This window comes from Antechinus flavipes, chromosome 1, assembly GCF_016432865.1.
Source record: "Antechinus flavipes isolate AdamAnt ecotype Samford, QLD, Australia chromosome 1, AdamAnt_v2, whole genome shotgun sequence".
Classification (NCBI taxonomy): Eukaryota; Metazoa; Chordata; class Mammalia; order Dasyuromorphia; family Dasyuridae; genus Antechinus; species Antechinus flavipes.
Window position 1 is genome coordinate 582,382,942 of NC_067398.1, and position 20,435 is coordinate 582,403,376.

General features: G+C 33.6%; 1 protein-coding gene across 5 annotated transcripts in view; it reads left to right on the forward strand.

The window, feature by feature from the left end:
* The window catches only part of MTDH (metadherin), a 67,065-nt gene that overhangs the window by 17,495 nt on the left and 29,135 nt on the right, over nt 1-20,435 (forward strand). For all 5 annotated transcript variants that reach the window (XM_051970893.1, XM_051970895.1, XM_051970896.1 and 2 more), the window contains exons 2-3: nt 1,913-2,092; nt 20,253-20,337. In XM_051970893.1, the coding sequence (XP_051826853.1) occupies nt 1,913-2,092; nt 20,253-20,337 (265 nt within the window). The remainder of the gene's footprint in view (nt 1-1,912; nt 2,093-20,252; nt 20,338-20,435) is intronic.

Genomic DNA, 20,435 nt, shown 5'->3' on the forward strand with positions numbered 1-20,435 from the left:
CCTCGTTTGTAAAACAGGGAGGAAAAAAATGGCAGACTACTCCAATGTCTCTGCCAAAAAAAAGAGTGAGAGAAAGATCATGAAGAGGCAAACATCAATGAAACAACTGAATAGATTAGGTGGATTTTTTAAAGTTTTATTGATTTTTTTACATTACAAATGTTTACAAATTACTCTCAATTTTTCCAGAAATTTCTTGAAACAATATAAAATAATCAACCAAAACTAATAATAGTGAATACAAAATTCTTCAAGTGTAATATCTCTCAAAATTTTTTCTTACTAGTCAATTGTCTCTCTATATTTTAATTTTCTGGGAGGGGGGATTAATAGACATCTATTTTTCCTCCAAAAAGTGAAAAGAAATATAAATTCCTTATAACAAATATGCATAGTCAAACAAAACTAATTCCCTCATTGTTGTCTACAAATATACATCTTATTCTGCTTCCTCAGTTTCTCTTTGGGGGTGCATAATATTCATCATCATTGTTCTTTTGAAATCTTGGGTGATCATTGCATTGATTTTAGCATATACAACTTTCAGAATTCTTTGTCTTTATATTATTGTCATATATAAATTCTGTTGATTCTGCTCATTTGATTTTTTTTTAAAGATCTTAAGATTGTTTTTTAATACTGAAGTTAACTATATAAATTGTTAATCTGTTTTTGATTACTTTACAGCAGTTCACATAAAGTGGAAATTTCCATGTCTCTTTGAGTTCATCTGTTTTCTCATTTCTTGGAGTCTTTAACAATATTCTATTACATCTTTTAGCATAACTTAATCAGCAAATCCTCAACTAATAATGTTCCTTATAGTTTCCAGTTTAGAACCTTTTCCTACTTTTGTTTTTTAATCAGCTTGTGGCATAGGCCTTACCAGAAGTATAACTGGATATGCTAAGATTGTACAGTAACTTTGATTATAATACTAAATTGTCCTTCAAAATAATTGTACACATTCATAGTTCTGCTAACCATGTGTAAAATTATATCTACTTTCCCATAACTCCAATATTTATCATTTTTCCTTTTTGTCAATTTGAGGGGTCAGAGGGAAAATATCAAGATTGTTTTAATTTGTATTTCTCTAATTCGTAGTGATTTGGAATGTTTTTTCTTATGACTTTAGATAAGACTGATTTCTTTTCTTAAACCATTTATCAGCTGGGGAATGGTTTTTTTCTGATAAATTTTAATTGGTTCTTTATATCTTAGAAATGAGTCCTTTATGATAGAAATTTTTTGCAAAGATTTTCCCCCCTAGTTTACTGTTTTCCTTTTTATTCTTACTTTATTGGGTTTGATTGTATAAAACCATTTTATTTTAAGTGATTTTTTTTCTTTTTTCTTTGTTGTTACCCCTTTTTCCCCCCTCTCCCCTAGATGACAAGTAATCCAATATATGTTAATATGTGATAGAAATATATGTTAAATCCAATATATGTATATATATTTATACAATTATCTTGCTACACAAGAAAAATCAAATCTAACAGGAAAAAATGAAAAAGAAAATAAAATGCAAGCAAACAAAAAAAAGTTAAAATGCTATGTTGTGAAACATACTTAGTTCCTACAGCCCTCTCTCTGAGTGTAGATGCTCTCTTCATCACAAGATCATTGGAACTGGTTTGAATCATCTCATTGTTGAGGAGAGCCACATCCATCTTTCTTCCAATTCCAAATCTAAAATGCTGTAGGGTTTTTTAATCCTACAATAATTTGTTTGAATATTTATACTGTTAACAAATCAAATTTGGTGGACACTTGTTCTTAAATAAGTTTGATACATAAAACCTTGTAACATTTTGTTATAATATGTATTACTTGCTGTATTTGATGCCTTAATGTGATTTATTCTGACCATTTTATAACTATAAACATTTTTACAACCTATTTGCAGCCAAATGGACGAACTGTGCTTGAAGTGCCAGAGGAAGAAGTAATTGTAGCCCCTCGAAGAGAAACTGCAAAACAGCAACAGCAGCAGCAACAGCAGCAGCAGCAGCAGCAGCAGCAACAACAACAACAACAGCAGCAGCAGCAGCAGCAGCAGCTAGATGGAGAAAAGAAAAATGAAAAGGTTAGTTGAAGTTAAGAGAATTTCCTCCTCCTTCGGTTAATAGCTCATGCCTTCATAAATAAACAACAGAATCTTTTCTGGGGGAAGGGGATGGTATCCTATTGTCCAGTACAAAATGTGAGCATCCCAGGCAACAAAGTACCTGTGTTTTAGAATTAATAAAACCTTCTTTAGTTTTGTCATTTTTAAAATTAGGGATCTGGACTAGATAATCTCTAAGGTCCTTTAGAACATTAATTTTATGATCCGTGACTCATTGAATCAGTATTTTATTGTAATTAAGCATAATCATCTATTTGTTTGACAAAGTTTACTTTTAGTAAACAAACCATTTCCCTTGTGGTATTCCAAAATTAACTCTCAGATTTGTAACTAGAACAATTTGGTAAAGAATCAACTTTTAATTATTTCTCTCCAGAAATGCCAATAAATGTGTTGAAAGCAATTGCCACATCTTCAATTTCTCATCACTGTTTCTTGGATTTCTCTACAGAGTAAGATACCAACCAAAGCACTTATTTAATACACTCTGATATCTGCTATATCCTGGTAAACCAAAAAAAAATTTTTTTAATGAAGGGGCCATATTGTCCCACAAGTCACCTGTGTTCTGGGCACACATTTGATATTATTAGTTAATGACACTTGCAACTATTTATAATTACTTTGGTCATTCTGCCTCTTGATTTATGCTTTATATCCTGAGACATTCTGATTAATATGGAACAAAACTCCATTTTGGTTCAACATCTTTGCCTCTACTTTTTAGAACTGTGGCGTTGGTATTATTACTTTGCACGTTGTAATTGTAAAAGTCTTGCTAATTGTGCTTGGTATTTGGAATCAAATCACAGTAAAAGAGGACAAATCTATTAAGGTTAACATTTGAATAGTTTGTTTTCATAGTTACTAAAGAGCTGCAAGGTATCTTAAGAGGTCTAATCCAGCCCCTTCATTTTCACTGGGGGATTATTGAGAAACATAACTTTTGATACCCACACAGTTGTTAATGGAATCATTTGATATAAACCTTACATTATATACTTTATAGAAAGAATTCTATATATGATATGAATTGTAGCTTTTGGAGCCATTAAATGGAAAATGTGGAGCCGTTAGAGTCAAAAATCCCCAATGCTTTGTCAATACTAAGCTGTCTGGTAGAGTTCACATAGCTCCATTTACTTGATTGATAAGTTTTTCCAATTTCTTAATCTGTTAAAAATATTTATGAATATTTATTATGTGTGAGGAACTTTGCAGGATGTAAAAAGAGAATCCAAAGGGACTATACCTAAGTCAACTTGTCTCCCTGCAGTGATACTTTGAAGTATTTCATTTGCTTTTTCACATGCTATTTCATATACTCTTCACAAATATTGATGATTGACCTGCAAAATTGTACTGCTAAGATTTTTGTTTTAGTGCAAGTATATTTTGGAAACTTATTGGATCTGGGGTCAAGAAGACCTGAGTTCAAATACAGCCTCAGACAATAGTTATGTGACTGTGGGCAAGTCATTTTTTTAAAAGAAGTTTTTATTTTTCTTTTTTCTTTTTTACATAACCATAGTTATCCTAAACATCCCTCCCCCTCTTTTCCCAGAGTGCCATCACATATGATAAATAGTTTTTTTTTTTTAAGTAGAAAAGAATTAGCACAATTGATCAATACATTGAAAATATCTGAACATGCAATGTATAAGTACCTCTCACAGAAATGTTTTCTCATTTCTCTTCATTCAAATCCAACCTGAGCTTTATAATTTTGTTACATTTTAATTTTTGGTATGTTCTTTCTGTTTACATTATTATGGTTATTGTGCTTATGGTTTTATTGGTTCTGCTTACTTCACTCTGCATCAGTTCATATAAGTCTTTCTTGCTTCTGTATTCATCACACAGAACATTTCTTACAACAGTTATAATACATTATATTCTTGTATCACAGTTTGTTTATCCATTTCTCAATTGATGGGCATCTACTTTGCTTCCTGTTCTTCTTATATGTCACAAAAAGGTGCCACTGTAAATAATTTGGTGTATGTGGGGACTGTTCTCGGGGGATAATCTAGTATTGTAATCTGAGCTTCAAAAGATATGGACATTATAGTCACTTTTTTTGCATAATTCCAAATTGCTTTCAAAATGGTCATATCACCTCACAGTTCCATCTATAATCCAAATGTACAGAACAGCTCTGCTCATCTACTTTTGATGCCCATTTATGATCTGGCTCTTTCACCCCTGACTTTAAGAAACTAACATGCACAGTGGCCACACCCTGGTAAAACTCTTGGCAGATGGGCTAAATCAGTTTGAAGACCTGTCATTGAGTTAGAGGGATGTCTATTCTAAGCATATGAAGACTTCCTCCCAGCAGAATAAGTAGGTGAGGACAATTGAACCAGTGGCATGAAGCTGGCTGAAACAGGTGCTGTGGACTGCTTAAGGTTTGTTCAGATGTCATCTGCTTCTTTCCAGGCTATCCCCAGTCTATCAGTAGACCTAAGTGAGGCTGCATGTGATTGAAGCAGACTGCATTGTTAGGGATTTTACCTCACTTAAATAGAATTTGTGGGCTAGTCATCACCTATTGCATCATGATGACATTGTTCCTCTTCAAAAAGGAAAGGTGAACATTAATGTGCTGAAATTCCACAACTTCTCTAATTTTGGTGCTATATTTTTGGTCATCTTTGCCAACTTGCAGAGTCCGAGATGAAACCTCAGGGTTGTTCTGATTTCTAAGCAAGTCATTTAACCTCTTATCTGCCTCAGTTTCATCTTCTATAAAATATAGTTGACAATAGCAACTATCAGGTTGCTATGAGGATAAGATGCTTTAAAAAAAACTAATGTTGTTACATGTTATATAATGCTATTATAATTATTCTTGATATAGGAAATTGGTGAGAAGTATAGAGACAGGAGATCTCTGGAGACAGATTTATTTCAATGTAACAGGAGTATGAAAGGTTTGGAGGAGATACAAGATAAAGCTAGAAAAGTAGATTACGGTTTTAGAAAACCTTGAATGCTAATCTAAGCAGAGGAGTGACATAATAAATGCCTCATTTTAGGGGTGAAAATCAGAAGTGAAGTTCAGAATTATTTGAAGGGAGAGATGGGTTTTGGACAAGATATAAAGAGGTTATTTTGACATCACTCTATTAATGACTATTTGAATTTTGTTTTTCTGGTTATTTTTTTATTCATTTTAAACATTTCTGTATATATAAAAAAGCATAAAGAATTCAACATAAAACCATAAATTTGGATTTGATTGTTTACTTAAAAAAGTAAACTTTAAAAATTATTTAATAAGTACTACATGTAGTTTTCAAAGCTATCCAGCTTTTTTGTTTTCCCTCTTTTCCCTTTCTACTCCTAGAGAAAGCTACAATTAATCACAAATATATGTACATACACTCAGATATATCATATTTAAAACCATACTGTACATACTTTGAATTATGGCTCTTTCTCTGAAGTACATGGCCTCTTCTTTCATAAGTCCAAGTTTTTCCATGTTTTTCTAAAATCAACCAGTTCATCATTTCATATAGCACAATAAATAGTATTCCATCATAATATTATACTACAACTTGTTTAGTCATTCCCTAATTGAAAGGCCTCTATCATTTTAACCAATCTGATAGGTGTAAGATGACGTCTCAAAGGAGTATATAGTTTTGATTCTTCATCAAAAAACTACAAGTTGTTAACTTTTGATTATCAATTGGAGAATGACTCGGGTAGTTATAAATTTGACAAAGATCTTTATATATTTAGAAACTTTTAAACTTTATAAATAGAAACTTTTAAAAGAGTCTTTGAAATTGAAAGGAAAATCCTTTCCTTCTAATCTTGGCTGTGTTGGTTTGTACAAAAGCTTTTCAGTTTAATATAATCAAGATTATCCATTTACCACACACAATGCTTTTGCTTATTCACAAATTGTTCTATCCATGAATCTGATGGGTAATATGTTCCATGTTCTTCTCATTTTCTTGTGATATCTCCTTTTGAATTTAGGTCATGCATTCATTTTGAACCATATCTTGTTACATGGTTTATGATATTGTTCTATGCCTTATTTCTGCCAAACTGCTTTCGAGCTTTTCCCACAAGTTTTTACCAAATAATGAATTTTTATCTCCCAGATTTAAATCTTTAACATTTATTTGTGAGACATTTTTAACTGTCATCCTTTACTGCTTTGTGTAGTATATGTCTGTTCCCTTCTGCTGTTCTACCTCACCCATGTATGTACTATTTCCTTCTGGGACTGAGTCCTGATAAGGAAGGTCCTTTAAATCTTCCCCTAATCTATACCCCTTTTCCTGAGGTGAAAGTTGGTGAAGTAAAAGTTCTGAGGCTGATTTGCCTCCCTCATCCAAATGCCTGATATTAAGTCTATTCTGATGAGTCTGGAGGTGGTTTCTTTTCTCCGGGGCACAAACTGTAATTTGTAGTAGGATCTTTCTTCTAAGGTTCTCTCTAGTTGTCTAAAGAGGACAGTTGCTTTACCCCAACTTTTATTTATTTCTGCTGCTCTGAGTTCACTCTGAGTCAATGTTCTGTCTTTTTTTTTTATTATTATTTTCAAAATATATACATGGTTAATTTTCATCATTCACTCTTAACAAAACCTTATGTTCTAATTTTTCCCTCCCTTCCTCCCACCTCCCCCCACTAGCCAACAAGCGATCCAATATATGTTAAACATGCATTTCTACAAAAATTTCAACAAATATGCTGCACGAGAAAAGTCAGATCAAAAAAAAAGAGAGAGAGAAAGAACAAAATGTAAGCAAATAACAACAACAAAAAAAAGAGTGAAAATACTGTTGTCCACATTCAGTTACCACAGTCCAATCTCTGGGTGCAGATAGTTCTCTTCATCACAAGACCATTGGAACTAGCCTCAATCATCTCATTGTGGAAAAGAGCCATGTCTATCAGAGTTGATCGTCATATAATCTTGTTGCAATATATAATGATTTCCTGGTTCTGCTCATTGCACTTAGCATCAGTTCATGTAAGTCTTTCCAGGCTTTTCTGAAGTTATCCTGCTGATCATTTTTTATAGAACAATAATATTCTATAACATTCATATGCCATAACTTATTCAGCCGTTCTCTAACTGATGGGCATCCACTCAGTTTCCATTTTCTTGCCACTACAAAAAGGGCCACTACATTTTTGCACATGTGGGTCCCTTTCCCTCCTTTAAGATCTCTTTAGGATATAATCCCAGTAGAAACACTGCTGGGTCAAAGGGTATGCACTGTTTGATAGCCCTTTGGGCATAGTTCTAGATTGTTCTCCAGAAGGTTGGATCAGTTCACAATTCCAACAATGTGTTGGTGTCCCAGTTTTCCCGCATCACCTCCAACATTTATCTTTTCCTGTCATCTTAAATTATCTTGAGAGTGTGTAGTGGTACCCCAGAGTTGTTTTAATTTCTGATCAATAGTGATCTAGATTTTAATATGACTAGAAATGGCTTTCTTTGTCTGAAAATTAGCTGTTCATATCCTTTGACTATTTATTAATTAGAAAATGGCTTGAATTCTTATACATTTGAGTCAGTTCTCTATATATTTTAGAAATGAGGCCTTTATCAGGACTCTTGAATGTAAAAAAAAAAAAATTCCCACTTTGTTGTTTCCCTTCTAATCTTGTCTGCATTGGTTTTGGTTGTTAAAAAACTTTTTAACTTAATATAATTGAAATTATACATTTTGCATTGAGTAATATACTTGTTTTTTTTTTTTTTTTTTTTTTTTGGCCACAAATTCCTTCTCCACAGATCTGAGAGGTAAACTATCCTTTTTTCTTTTAATTTGCTTATAATACCACTATGTCTAAATCATGAAACCTTTTTCATCTTATCTTAGTATAGAGTGTTAGGTATGGGTCAGTGCCTAATTTTTGCTATACTAGTTTCCAATTTTCCCAGCAATTTTTGTCAAATAGTGAGTTTTTATCCCAAAAGCTGGAGTCTTTGGGTTTGTCAAACACTAGATTACTATAGTCATTGACTATTTTGTCCTGTGAACCTATTCCTGATCAACTACTCTATTTCTTAGCCAGTACCAAATGGTTTTGAATCTGGCACACTTCATTTGCTTTTTGCTTTTATTTTTCATTAATTCTCTTGAAATGCTTGACATTTTGTTAGTATTTTTTTTCTTTTTTTTTTTTTTTTTTTTTTTTTTTTTTTTTTTTTTGGTTTTTTTTTTTTTTTTTTTTTTTTTTTTTTTTTTTTTTTTTTTTTTCTCTTTTTTTTTTTTATTTTATTATTAAATTTTTTTTTAATAATTACATTATATTTACACTCATTTCTGTTCCGATTTTTTTTTTCCCCTCCCTCCCTCCACCCCCTCCCCTAGATGGCAAGCAGTCCTCTACATGCTGGATATGTTGCAGTATATCCTAGATACAATATATGTTTGCAGAACCGAACAGTTCTCTTGTTGCATAGGGAGAATTGGATTCAGAAGGTATAAATAATCCGGGAAGAGAAACAAAAATGCAGATAGTTCACATTCGTTTCCCAGTGTTCTTTCTTTGGGTGTAGCTGCTTTTGTCCGTCATTTATCAATTGAAACTCAGGTCTCTTTGTCAAAGAAATCCACTTCCATCAAAATATGTCCTCATACAATATCGTTGTCGAAGTGTATAATGATCTCCTGGTTCTGCTCATTTCACTTAGCATCAGTTCATGTAGGTCTCTCCAAGCCTCTCTGTATTCATCCTGCTGGTCATTTCTTACAGAACAATAATATTCCATAACATTCATATACCACAATTTACCCAGCCATTCTCCAATTGATGGGCATCCATTCATTTTCCAGTTTCTAGCCACTACAAACAGGGCTGCTACAAACATTTTGGCACATACAGGTCCCTTTCCCTTCTTTAGTATTTCTTTGGGATATAAGCCAATAGAAACACTGCTGGATCAAAGGATATGCACATTTTGATAATTTTTTGGGCATAATTCCAGATTGCTCTCCAGAATGGTTGGATTCGTTCACAACTCCACCAACAATGCATTAGTGTCCCAGTTTTCCCGCATCCCCTCCAACATTCTTCATTATTTTTTCCTGTCATCTTAGCCAATCTGACAGGTGTGTAGTGGTATCTCAGAGTTGTCTTAATTTGCATTTCTCTGATCAATAATGATTTGGAACACTCTTTCATATGAGTGGTAATAGTTTCAATCTCATCCTCTGAAAATTGTCTGTTCATATCCTTTGACCATTTATCAATTGGAGAATGGCTTGATTTCTTATAAATTTGAGTCAGTTCTCTATATATTTTGGAAATGAGGCCTTTATCAGAACCTTTAACTGTGAAAATGTTTTCCCAGTTTGTCGCTTCCCTTCTAATCTTGTTTGCATTAGTTTTATTTGTACAAAGGCTTTTTAATTTGATGTAATCGAAATTTTCTATTCTGTGATCAGTAATGGTCTCTAGTTCATCTTTGGTCACAAATTTCTTTCTCCTCCACAAGTCTGAGAGATAAACTATTCTATGTTCCTCTAATTTATTTATAGTCTCGTTCTTTATGCCTAGGTCATAGACCCATAGTATTTTTTTTCTTGCTCTTTGAAGTAATTTCTTGGGAGTTTGATTGGGTATGGCACTGAATAAGTAGATTAATTTAGGGAATATTGTCATTTTTATTATATTAGCTCAGCTTACCCATGAGCATTTGATATTTTTCCAGTTGATTAGATCTGACTTTATTTTTGTGGTGAAAGTGTTTTGTAATTGTGTTCATATTGTTTCTGACTTTCCCTTGGTAAGTAGACTCTCAAATATTTTATATTATCTATAGTTATTTTAAATGGTTTTTTCTCTGTATATTTTGTTGCTGGACGTTGTTGGTAATATATAATATTCTCGCTTAATGTGATAAATTTGTAGAGCCTGGAATATTCCAACTCTTCTGTCTTCTAATTTTACCTGTCTTTCCATTTTTACTCAAGTATAGGATGACAGGTCACCTTTTTTGCTAAATGCCAATTATACGATATTTATAGCATTTCTCTCATCTAGTCTACTTACCGCAGCCCCCCCCATCCCATCCTCCACCCCCCACTCCCCCATGTTAATGTTCTTTGATTGGTTTTCTGGAAGTCTTTGGAGCAGCCTTTTTGTTTCAGCAGATTAATCACCATAAAAGAAATAGCCAGTTGTTAAAGTCCAAATCCTTTATTATCTCTTTCAAAGTCTTGTCTCCTTTCCTGGGGCCCTGTTAGTTTTCTTAAAAGCCGTCTGGAGTCTTGGTTTCAGTGGAAAAGTTAAGGAGGAGCTTGCCTCCACGGGTATGAGATGGAATGAAAGAATCTGTCTCTCAGTCTCCAGGAGCCGACCGAAGATGCAATGAATCTCTCTCAGTCCAAGGCCTTGTGCTTCAGCTTCTAACTACTACAAAGGTGGACTATGGAATGAATCTGTCTCTACCTCCTTTGGCTGAGTTTGTCTTAGCTTATATGCTCTACACTGAGTATAAACCAATCATTATATCACTAGGAAACCATTATTTGTGTGAGATTGAGTGAATCATATTGAACTTAGAGAACTATTAAGCACCATGCTAAACTGGATAACCATTGTTTCATCAATTCCACTGACTTAACATCTTGTAAGAATCCTTGTTTCAGAGTTCTGGCCCATAACACCCCATTCTCCAATGAGTTTGGTAGCTTAGCTTAGCTCTGAATCCTTGTTGATTATTAGTAATCAATATCTAATTGTTCACTAGCTTTTTTTTTTTTTTAATGAATTGTAGATTTTGCTAGGAAAAGAAGAAATCTTATAGCTCTTGTTTATAAACTTTTCCCCTTAATCCTTTTTTGGTCATTAAGATATTATTCATTCTTCATTCAAGCTTTCCATTGAGGTTACTTCAGGAATTTGTTTTTTCCTTGACCAGGTTTTGAATTGATTGAAGACAACTGGATGCTCTCTTAATAGTCTCAGTTTTCTTGGATTTAACTTTGGGATTTCTGACCAGAATGCTGCCTGAATGTAGGCAGCCCACTTAGCTATGACAGATATGATCCAGCAAAAAACTTAAATTCACATTAGACCAAATGATGAAATAAGAAAACCAGCAGAAACTACAGGTACTTCTTCCATTTCAGGTTTCTGCAAAAAACAGCAGAAAATGGGAAAGGAGGTTACAAATAAAACCAACACTGGAAAGGCAAACAAATTTCTAGTCTACATGTTTTTTCTTTGTCCAGAGAGAAAAAGATTGGAATCTAGTCTAAGCCCCAAGTTCAGATTCTGGGCTGCCTTCTGAAGCTCTATAGTTACCAGTGCTGTGCTGCAGTAGTCAGATTAGGACATGAGTTTGACACTTCTACTCTAGCATTTCAAGACAGAATGATTCTAAGAACTATGGAGTCTCTATGTGTCTAAGGCTGGTCATTTCTTAAGGAACAATAATATTCCATAACATTCATATACCACAATTTATTCAGCCATTCTCCAATTGATGGGCATCCATTCAATTTCCAATTTCTAGCCACTACAAAAAGGGCTGCCACAAACATTTTTGCACATACAGGTCCCTTTCCCTTCTTTAAAATCTCTTTGTGATATAAGCCCAATAGTAACACTACTGGGTCAAAGGATATGCAAAGTTTGGTAACTTTTTGAGCATAGTTCCAAATTGCTCTTCAGAATGGTTGAATTCGTTCACAGTTGCACTAACAATGTATCAGTGTCCCAGTTTTCCCACATCCCCTCCAACATTCGTTATTATCTTTTCCTGTCATTTTAGCCAAGCAGAAAACATTTAATGAATAAATAAAAATAAAAATAAAACAAAACCAATAATACTACATTTTAATGTCATTATGTATCCTGTAGAGTTCTTTATATTATAGATTAATATCTCTAGCTTGATACCACTACCATAAAAGATCTTGTAGATCCATGATTAGGACATCAGATCCAGGGAGGGTGGAAGTCAGCATAGGAACCTAGGATGAGACCAAGTAGGGCCAGATCATCCAACTCACCATCACAGCAGGGGCTAGAACCTGGTTTTGGCACAAGTCCTTATTGAGGATCTAAAGTCGGGGTGGGGGATGAGTAAATCAAGAAAAGCACCACTCAATATAAAGATTATTGTACATATAGAGATTCCCTTCAAGAAGGTTGTAACTTCAAAATGATTATAGAAGCTCAGAGGAAAAACTGGATTTTCTACAAGTACTAACTACATAATGACCTTAAAAGAATGAAGCAAAAAAATTTTTAATGAAATTTAAAACTTTGAATAAAAGAATTGAAAGAATAATAGCTTAGAAGAAAGATGGTAAGCCCCTGAAGAATAGAATAGACCAAACAAATAAATGGTTCTGTGAGACAGAAATAGTAGAATAAAAATCAAAAGATTAAAAAAAGGAAAAAAAAATTGTAAAATACCTGATGTCAAAAACAATTTAGAAAATAGATCAAAGAGATACTTTAAGAATCATGAACTTCTTGAAAATCAAAGCCTGGATGTTGCATTTCAAGAAATGAAAAAATGAAAACTGCTCGTATCTATTAGAAATCAAAGTGAAGATAGAAAAATATTCACCATATACCTTAGAGAAGCTCCAGAAAGCTTAATTTACTCAAAAATAATACTTTTGTTTTATTCTTCCCAATACAAAAGCCATTCTGTTTGGAATGAGAAACAGAAGCAAATTCTTCTCCTTATCCCAATATAGCCAAAAGGAAAAAATAACATTTTTCAATATTTTAATGCCATCTTCAGATTACTCTGGACTTTAATATTCTTGACATTTTTCCTTACAATTTTATTTTTACTAAAACTTTTTTATCTATAAATCACATTCATTATTGAATGTGCCTTCCTGGCAAACCATCTCTTGTAATAAAGATTAATACATCATTTACATAATGCTTTTAAGATTTGCCACTTTATACATTTTATTTCATTTTATCTGTATAACAACCCTGTGAAATAGGTGTTGTTATTGATCCCATTTTATAGATGAACAAATTGAGAGGGAGAGGTAATTTGATTTACCCAAGATCATACAGCAGATAAGTGACTTGAAACAGCATTTACATTCCAGTTGTCCTGCCTTTAGGACAAATGTTAGTGTCTCATATTTTAAAAAATGGGGGCGGGGGGAGGAAGCAACCCAGTAAACTAACCAGCTAAGAGAATATGTCTGACTTTACAACTAAAAATTGCTTCATTCATTTTATTTGTGTCCACAAGGGCTATCACAGCTGTCCTCCCCTTTATCTTCCCTCTCCTCCTTCCCTGCATAATAAATATTTATAGATTGATTGCTAAATTACCATATTTCACATCTGTGGACCCTTAACTTCTATAAATAAGTGGGAGGAAAAGTACATTTTCTTGGCCCTTTTTTGTGGCCAATTTGATTATTATAATAACAGAGTTCACTTTAATTTTATTGATCTTTCTGTTTACATAATGTTCACTGAATATATGTCATTTCACTGTGAAGTTCTTCATTGTTTCCATTAGTTTCTTTTCTTTGTTTTGTTGTCTTTGCTATCCAGTTCATATATATGTGCACCATTGTTTCTCTGAGTTCTCATAATTGAATATTTCTTAGAGCTTTGTTATGTTCCTATACCATGATTTGTTTAGCCATTCCTCAATCTTTGGACAATTTCCAAAGAAGTTTCCAATTCTTTGCTTTTACAAAAAAGCACCACTGTGGTGGTTTAATCCAATATGGCCATGAATGTTTTGGTGTGGGTGGAACCTTTCTGTTTTTGACATTCTTTGGTAATATAACTAGCCTTGGAATCTAAGGAGTAGGGATGTTTTAATCACTTCTCTAAAAGCATAATTTGAAATTGTTTTACAAAATGGTGTTACTAATTCACATCTCCAATAATGCATTATTGTGCTCATTTTTCCCGCCCAAACATTGACTATTCCATATATACATCTTTTGTCATCTTTGCCACTTTGCTGGATGTGAAGAAAAACCTCAGAGTTGTTTGACTTTGATTTTCATGTTTTATTACTAGTAACTTGGAGTAATCTTTCATTCATATCATTATTAGATTGTAGTTACCACATAAGTAAATGGTCTTAGTCTTACATTCATTTCTTACATATCAGACCTTTATTTTGGATATTTGACATAGATATTTTCCTAGTTGACCATGCTGTTGCTGCTTCTGCTTCTGTTATGCCACAGTTCTCTTTAACTGTCCTGACTCAGTTTCCCTGTACGAGTTTCCCTTGTCTCAGTTTCCTTAACTGTTCTGTCTCAATCTCTTTAGTTGTAAATCCCCCTCTGACCCAGTAAGACTGGGGACTATTTGTTCAAAGGTTATAAATTAGCAAGATAAACAAGAGAGCAGGCCTCCTGACTCTTTTCTGTCCTCAAGGATTTACAATATCCCTCTAAAATATTCCAAGATACCTCACTGATATCTTTACTTCTGTTTATTCAGACATGCTGTTTCTGGATTTTTAGGATTTATGGCCTCCCCCATCCTGACAGAAGTTTTCCCCGCGCTTCTTACTCCTTCCTTTGTTTAGAGAAAAGATATTTAAGAAGTTGGGGTTCCTCCATTCATTGCTGGAGGCTGGCGGCTGGATGCTGGGTGCTGGATTCTTTGAGTTGACAGTCTCCTCCAGCCCTGGGACCAACATGGATTCCTTGGTCCCAGTATATCTTTATCTCTGTCTGACTGGATAATTTGAGATGAGAGTCCTGTCCAGTTAATCTTACTCTCCCATTAATAAAATATTAAAAACTCTCTAATCTCTCTCCTCCCTCAGTTTCTCCGGCATTACACTTCTTCCTCTTCCTCTTTCTCCTTTTCCTCTTTCTCCTCCTCATTCCTTCTTCATTGATATACAAAGACCTTTCAGTTTCATGTATGCATGTATGTAATTAAAATTATTTTATCTTTTGTGATTGCTTCTATTCCTTGTTTGATTAAAAACTTTGCCTGTAGCCATAATTGTGAATACTACCGGTTCTCTTGTTTTTTTTTTTTTTTTTTTTAATACTGTGACATTCAGGTTGTATATTCATTTTTCCTCCAAACGACTGCAGTTTTCTCATCATCTTTATCAAATAGCGAGTTTTCCCTCAATTTACATCCCCAGTTTTATGGAATGTTAAGCCTTTAAATATTGTTGTCTCATTCTTTCTTATCTAATCTGTTCTCATAAACTGCTTTATTATTAAACAATTACAAAAGAGTTTTGATGATTACTGCTTTTGTAATGCATGTATTTTAAAGTCTTAGTGCATTTTCAAACTCTAATAGCTAACAGCCTATATAATTTGAATTCTGGAGATACTGTTTCCCTTTTTTGTTTTCTCCGCCCCACCCCCACCCCCCCTTCTCTCTCTCTCTCTCTTTTTTTTTTTTTTTTTTTTTTTTTTTTGCTGAGGCAAGTGGGGTTAAGTAACTTGCCCAGGGTCACACAATTAGGAAGTAATAAGTGTCTCAGGATAGATTTGAACTCAGATCCTCCTGATTTCAGGGCTGGTGCTCTATCCACTGTGCCTAGCCGCCCCTCCTCCATTAAATTCTTGGCTTTACTTACTTTCCTTGAGCTTCTAGAACTTTTAATCCTCCAGATGAGTATTGTTACATATTATGTAGATATATTAAGTATCCCCTTGGTGTAGTGCTTTGTAATTCTCTTTATGTAAATCTGGAAGGTTTAAATTGGACTTCTTTTTATTTTTTGCTTCTGGATTTTGTTACTGAAATGTATAGAAATCTGTTGATTTTAGGGATTTATATTGTGTCCTACTACTTTACTGAAGTTCTTCATTGTTTCCATTAGTTTCTTTTTTTGTTTTGTTTTCTTTGCTATCCATCATTTCACCAATAGATAGGGATAATTTTGTTTTTTTACTTGTGCTTTTGTATCTGATTTTTTTATTGTCTTTTTTTTGCTTATGCAAGGTTTTCATTTATTACAAATTTGTCTTTCATGTAGCATATGATATATAAGATGCTTCACTAGATAAAAGAAAGCAGTATGCTCTAGTCAGGCTCCATTGTGACATCTTACTTTGGACCGAGAATGATTTTTGATGTAAAAAGTGTCAACTATTCATTGATTGACAGATGACTACCAGGTTCTAGCCAGTTTGAAATGACATTTTTCATTATGATGCAAACAATGCCCTTTTTTGATCTGTTTGAAATAACATTCAAGTTACATATGTTAATTCAGGTTAATATATAAAAATATTGTCTTCTAAAGGAATTATATTCCCAGAGATTGAATCTTAAATCAGTTCTACTCAGAACCTGATCCTGACTACAGATAGTTAATTTATTTGATATTTTCCTTATGGAGATATTGGTAGAAATTCTCAAATGACCAGATGTCAGCAATTAGTAATATTTAGACAATTATTTAACAGAGAGTCAAACTATATAAAGGGAAAACTCCCTAAACTTGTTGGAGGGAGGGGTTGAATGGGAAGGAGTCACGGTAGTCCTTTTGGATACAAAACAATATCCTTTCAGACACCCCTTAACTTGCATTCCTGATATTAGTGTGATCTTTATCTGTCGGTGAGGCCACAAATACTGAAGAATTCAGCCTGTCAACATTTTTTGGTGTGTTTTTGTGGGTATGGGGGGACAATACTAGTACAGCTTTTGAATCCTTTTTGAGACCTTTATTGGCATAAGTATATGCCAATATACTTATCCTTAGTTGACAGACTTAAGCATGCTTACTAAGTGTTTCAGCTGGTTTCAAAGGTAAGATCTGCCAAGACCTTCTCTGGTTTGAACTACAGTCATTTAGAATGAAAAGGGCCTTTTGTTAGGGGAGAGCTTCTATTTACACTGTTGGCTTGTACCTCCTGCCACTCTATTCAGTGATGTCACTTATTGTGATACAGACTTTTTGTTAGCCTTAGTTCCTGAATAAGAGAAGAAAGAGGAAATATTAAATATATCATTACAACCAACTCCTTATGTCTGGATGCTTTCTAGTCTGAAGGGAAATGGGGATACCTTGCTTCTAGCTTTAGAAATAAAATTTTAGACATACTTATTAAGTAAAGGTATATAATTTTAAGTAAATACTAAATTTGGTTCCCTAGCATGTTTGGGAAACAGAATTTCGCAATGAATTATGTATTCTATAAAGAAATTACCAACCATGTATGACAATTATTTTATTTACTGTTCTCAATGCTCATTTCATAGTCACAATTCTGAGCTTGTGCTGTCTCACTTTATATATATTTACTGCAAAGCTTAGCATTTATTCATTTGATAAAATATAATAGCACTTGTATGACACTTGACAAATGTTTTTCTTCATGAACAATGCTAAAAAGCAGATAGCATAGCATTCCATTTTGCAAATAATAGAACAGGGAAATGAGATAATTAAAATAAACTATGTGGCTGATCTATGGTGAGACTAGATCTTGGACCCGTCTACCTTAATTCCAGAAAACACAAGAGTGATCCACTCTGGCTTATTGAATGAGTTATATTACATCAAAGTTAATTGCTGGCCTGCTAGAGAACCAGGAAAGGCTTCTGATGTTGAAATTAATAAAATAAACTGGAACACCTTTACTTTTTTATTGTATTTCACTGCTTTTTGCAGTGTCTGAAAAGTTACTTTTTTGTAACTTCAGCCAGTGAACTTTGATAACCATCAAAATTGGGGCTTGAAAATGATGACTGCTTAAACATTCAGGTCCTAAGAGTCAGAGAATTTTAAAATGTCTCTACCTAACTGCACTGAAATTGTGTGGGAAAATAATGCATTTAGACTGAACCACCAACAATATGCTTCAAAAAGAGAAGATAGGAAGGAGTTTTTTTAGTACTGGTGAGATTTAGTAAGTTTTTAAGTTGAGAGGTACTTAATTTAATGCAGAATTCAGATTGTAGTTTATCCCCTGCACAATTTCTTGTATCTTCTATGTGTATGAGAATCTGGTTAGCCATGAAAGTGGGTAGATTTGAAATTTAAAAAAACGTGTTTGTGGTAAATGTCGATTTGTTATTGGGCTGTAGGATATTAATAGCATGGTATGATGGTGGATTATTTTTATTTATAACTAACTTGAAACAGAGACACTTATGGTAAATGTTTATTGCTTATAATGAATTATACAAATGTTGGCGTAGTTTGCCATTCTTGTTTTAATTTTGAAGTCATTTTTCTGTCTTGTCTGACTTTTTTTTTTTTACCTTTTTGAGAGTTTTCTTGGCAAAGATAGTGCAGTGGTTTACCATTTCCTTCTCCAGCCCATTTTACAGATGAGGAAACTGAGGCAATCAGAGTTAAGTGACAACCCACAATCACAGAGTTATTAAGTGGTCTGAGGCCAGATTTGACCTCAGATCCTTCTGACTCCAGGGCCACACTCTATCCAGTAAATCACTTAGCTGCCATTCTTATGAGAAGACAAATTCTTGGATATTTAAAGTTTATATAGCACATTATATTATGGATTGTAATACTATTATAGATAGGCTGTTATTTTGATCAATGACATTTCCATTTCTCAACTAAGAACTTGATCATGTGAGTCCTTGATAGATACCAGAAATTTAATTTCATTGAGAAACTTCCTTTACCAGTGGAAGTGGACATTTTCTTTGCAATTCATAATTGTAGAAAATTACCTAGACACTAAAGAGACTTGGTCAGAGTTGCACAGATTATATATGTTAGGGCTAAAACTTGAATCCTGGTCTTCCTGATTCCTAGACCACTTTTCTTTCCACTATGCTTTCATGCTTCATTTTAATATAGCAAAAAAATTGGGGGGGGAGAGTTGATTTGTATTTTGTGCAATGTGTTTATCTGCTGATATTTTGTGGTCTTTATTTTTTGATAATTAGTGTGTGGTCGTTTTTATTGCTGGTAGCTTTTCTGAGAAATCAAATTCCAATGATAGGGTCAAAGTGATAATTCTTTGTAATATAGTAGCATCAAGTGGTAGAGAACATGGAGGGAGGAACTACAGGATAATTGAAAACTAAAAAGCAAGTTTGGGTAAAGATCTTAAACCTTGAAATGGTAGTAAATGGGAAAGTATTAAAGACTGATTTGTACATTAAGGTAAGAGCTGTTAGGGTTCAATAGAATGGAAACAAGGGATGGGATAGACTCTTGGAAAATTCCAACTTGGAGAAGGGAAAGGGAAACAAAAATGTATTAAGCATTCATATGTCAGGCACTATGTTAATTATCTGATTCTCAACAACAACCTTGGGAAGTAAGTGTTAATATTTATTATCCCCTTTTTATAATTGAAGAAACTGAGGCACAGAGAGGCTCAATGATTTGTCCAGAAGCACACAGCTTTTAAGTGTTTGAGGGTGGAATAGAACTTAGTCTTATTGACTCCAAGCCCAGTACTCTTTATTACAAGAGAAAGGCATCTCTTTGCAGCATACTTTGGACTTCTATGGGTTAGAAAAAAAAGAATCCTTTTCCTCAAGATTAGTGTCTTGCAAGGACAGACCTGACAAAACTGTCAGAGCATCCAAAAAGGTACTATAAATAAATGGTTGCCATATTGCCTTCTTATCTGTGATAGGGGAATTCCTTATCCAAAAAATGTTGAGGTATTGTCTTAGTGGAAGATTTCACACCAGTGAAATTACAGCTACCATCCTAATAAACATTAGCAGGTTAACAGCAACTCAGTTCTTTGAATGTACTTCAGGAGCAAACACAGTCTATTGCTTAGACTTGGTCCAAGTCAGGAATGCTAAAAAAGCCAAATCTATTAGTTCAAATATAATTATAAGAAAGGAAACAAGTGGAAACCAACAAACTGTCCCCCTACTCCAGCAGTTTATAATTTCCTGATACAATGTATTACATTTACCTTATGTGAACTAAAAAAGAGATAAGTAAACATCTTCTTGTTGATGTTGTGATATAATATGATGATTGACATAGTCACTTTTGTTAAAAAGTCTTTCTACCTATATATTCATATAGATATATCAGTGTCATATAGATATTACATATTTTCTGACTTCTTATAGCCATAAAATCCCGGTGAAATAGTTTTAATATGCCTAGAGATTATATCTCTATCCAATTTCAGTTACCTAGGAATAAGTTAACACTTTATTTTCCTTTCAGTTAAAGAAAAATAAGAAGAAATCAAAGTCAGAGGTTAAAGCAGTGCAGAACAGTTCACGCCATGATGGAAAGGAAGTTGATGAAGGTACCTGAGCAGGGAAGGGAATGCAGTCATCTCTATTTCTGAGTTGTATTTGTTTAATGATGTATCATCTTAACTCCTCTTTTCATAACTTTGTATCT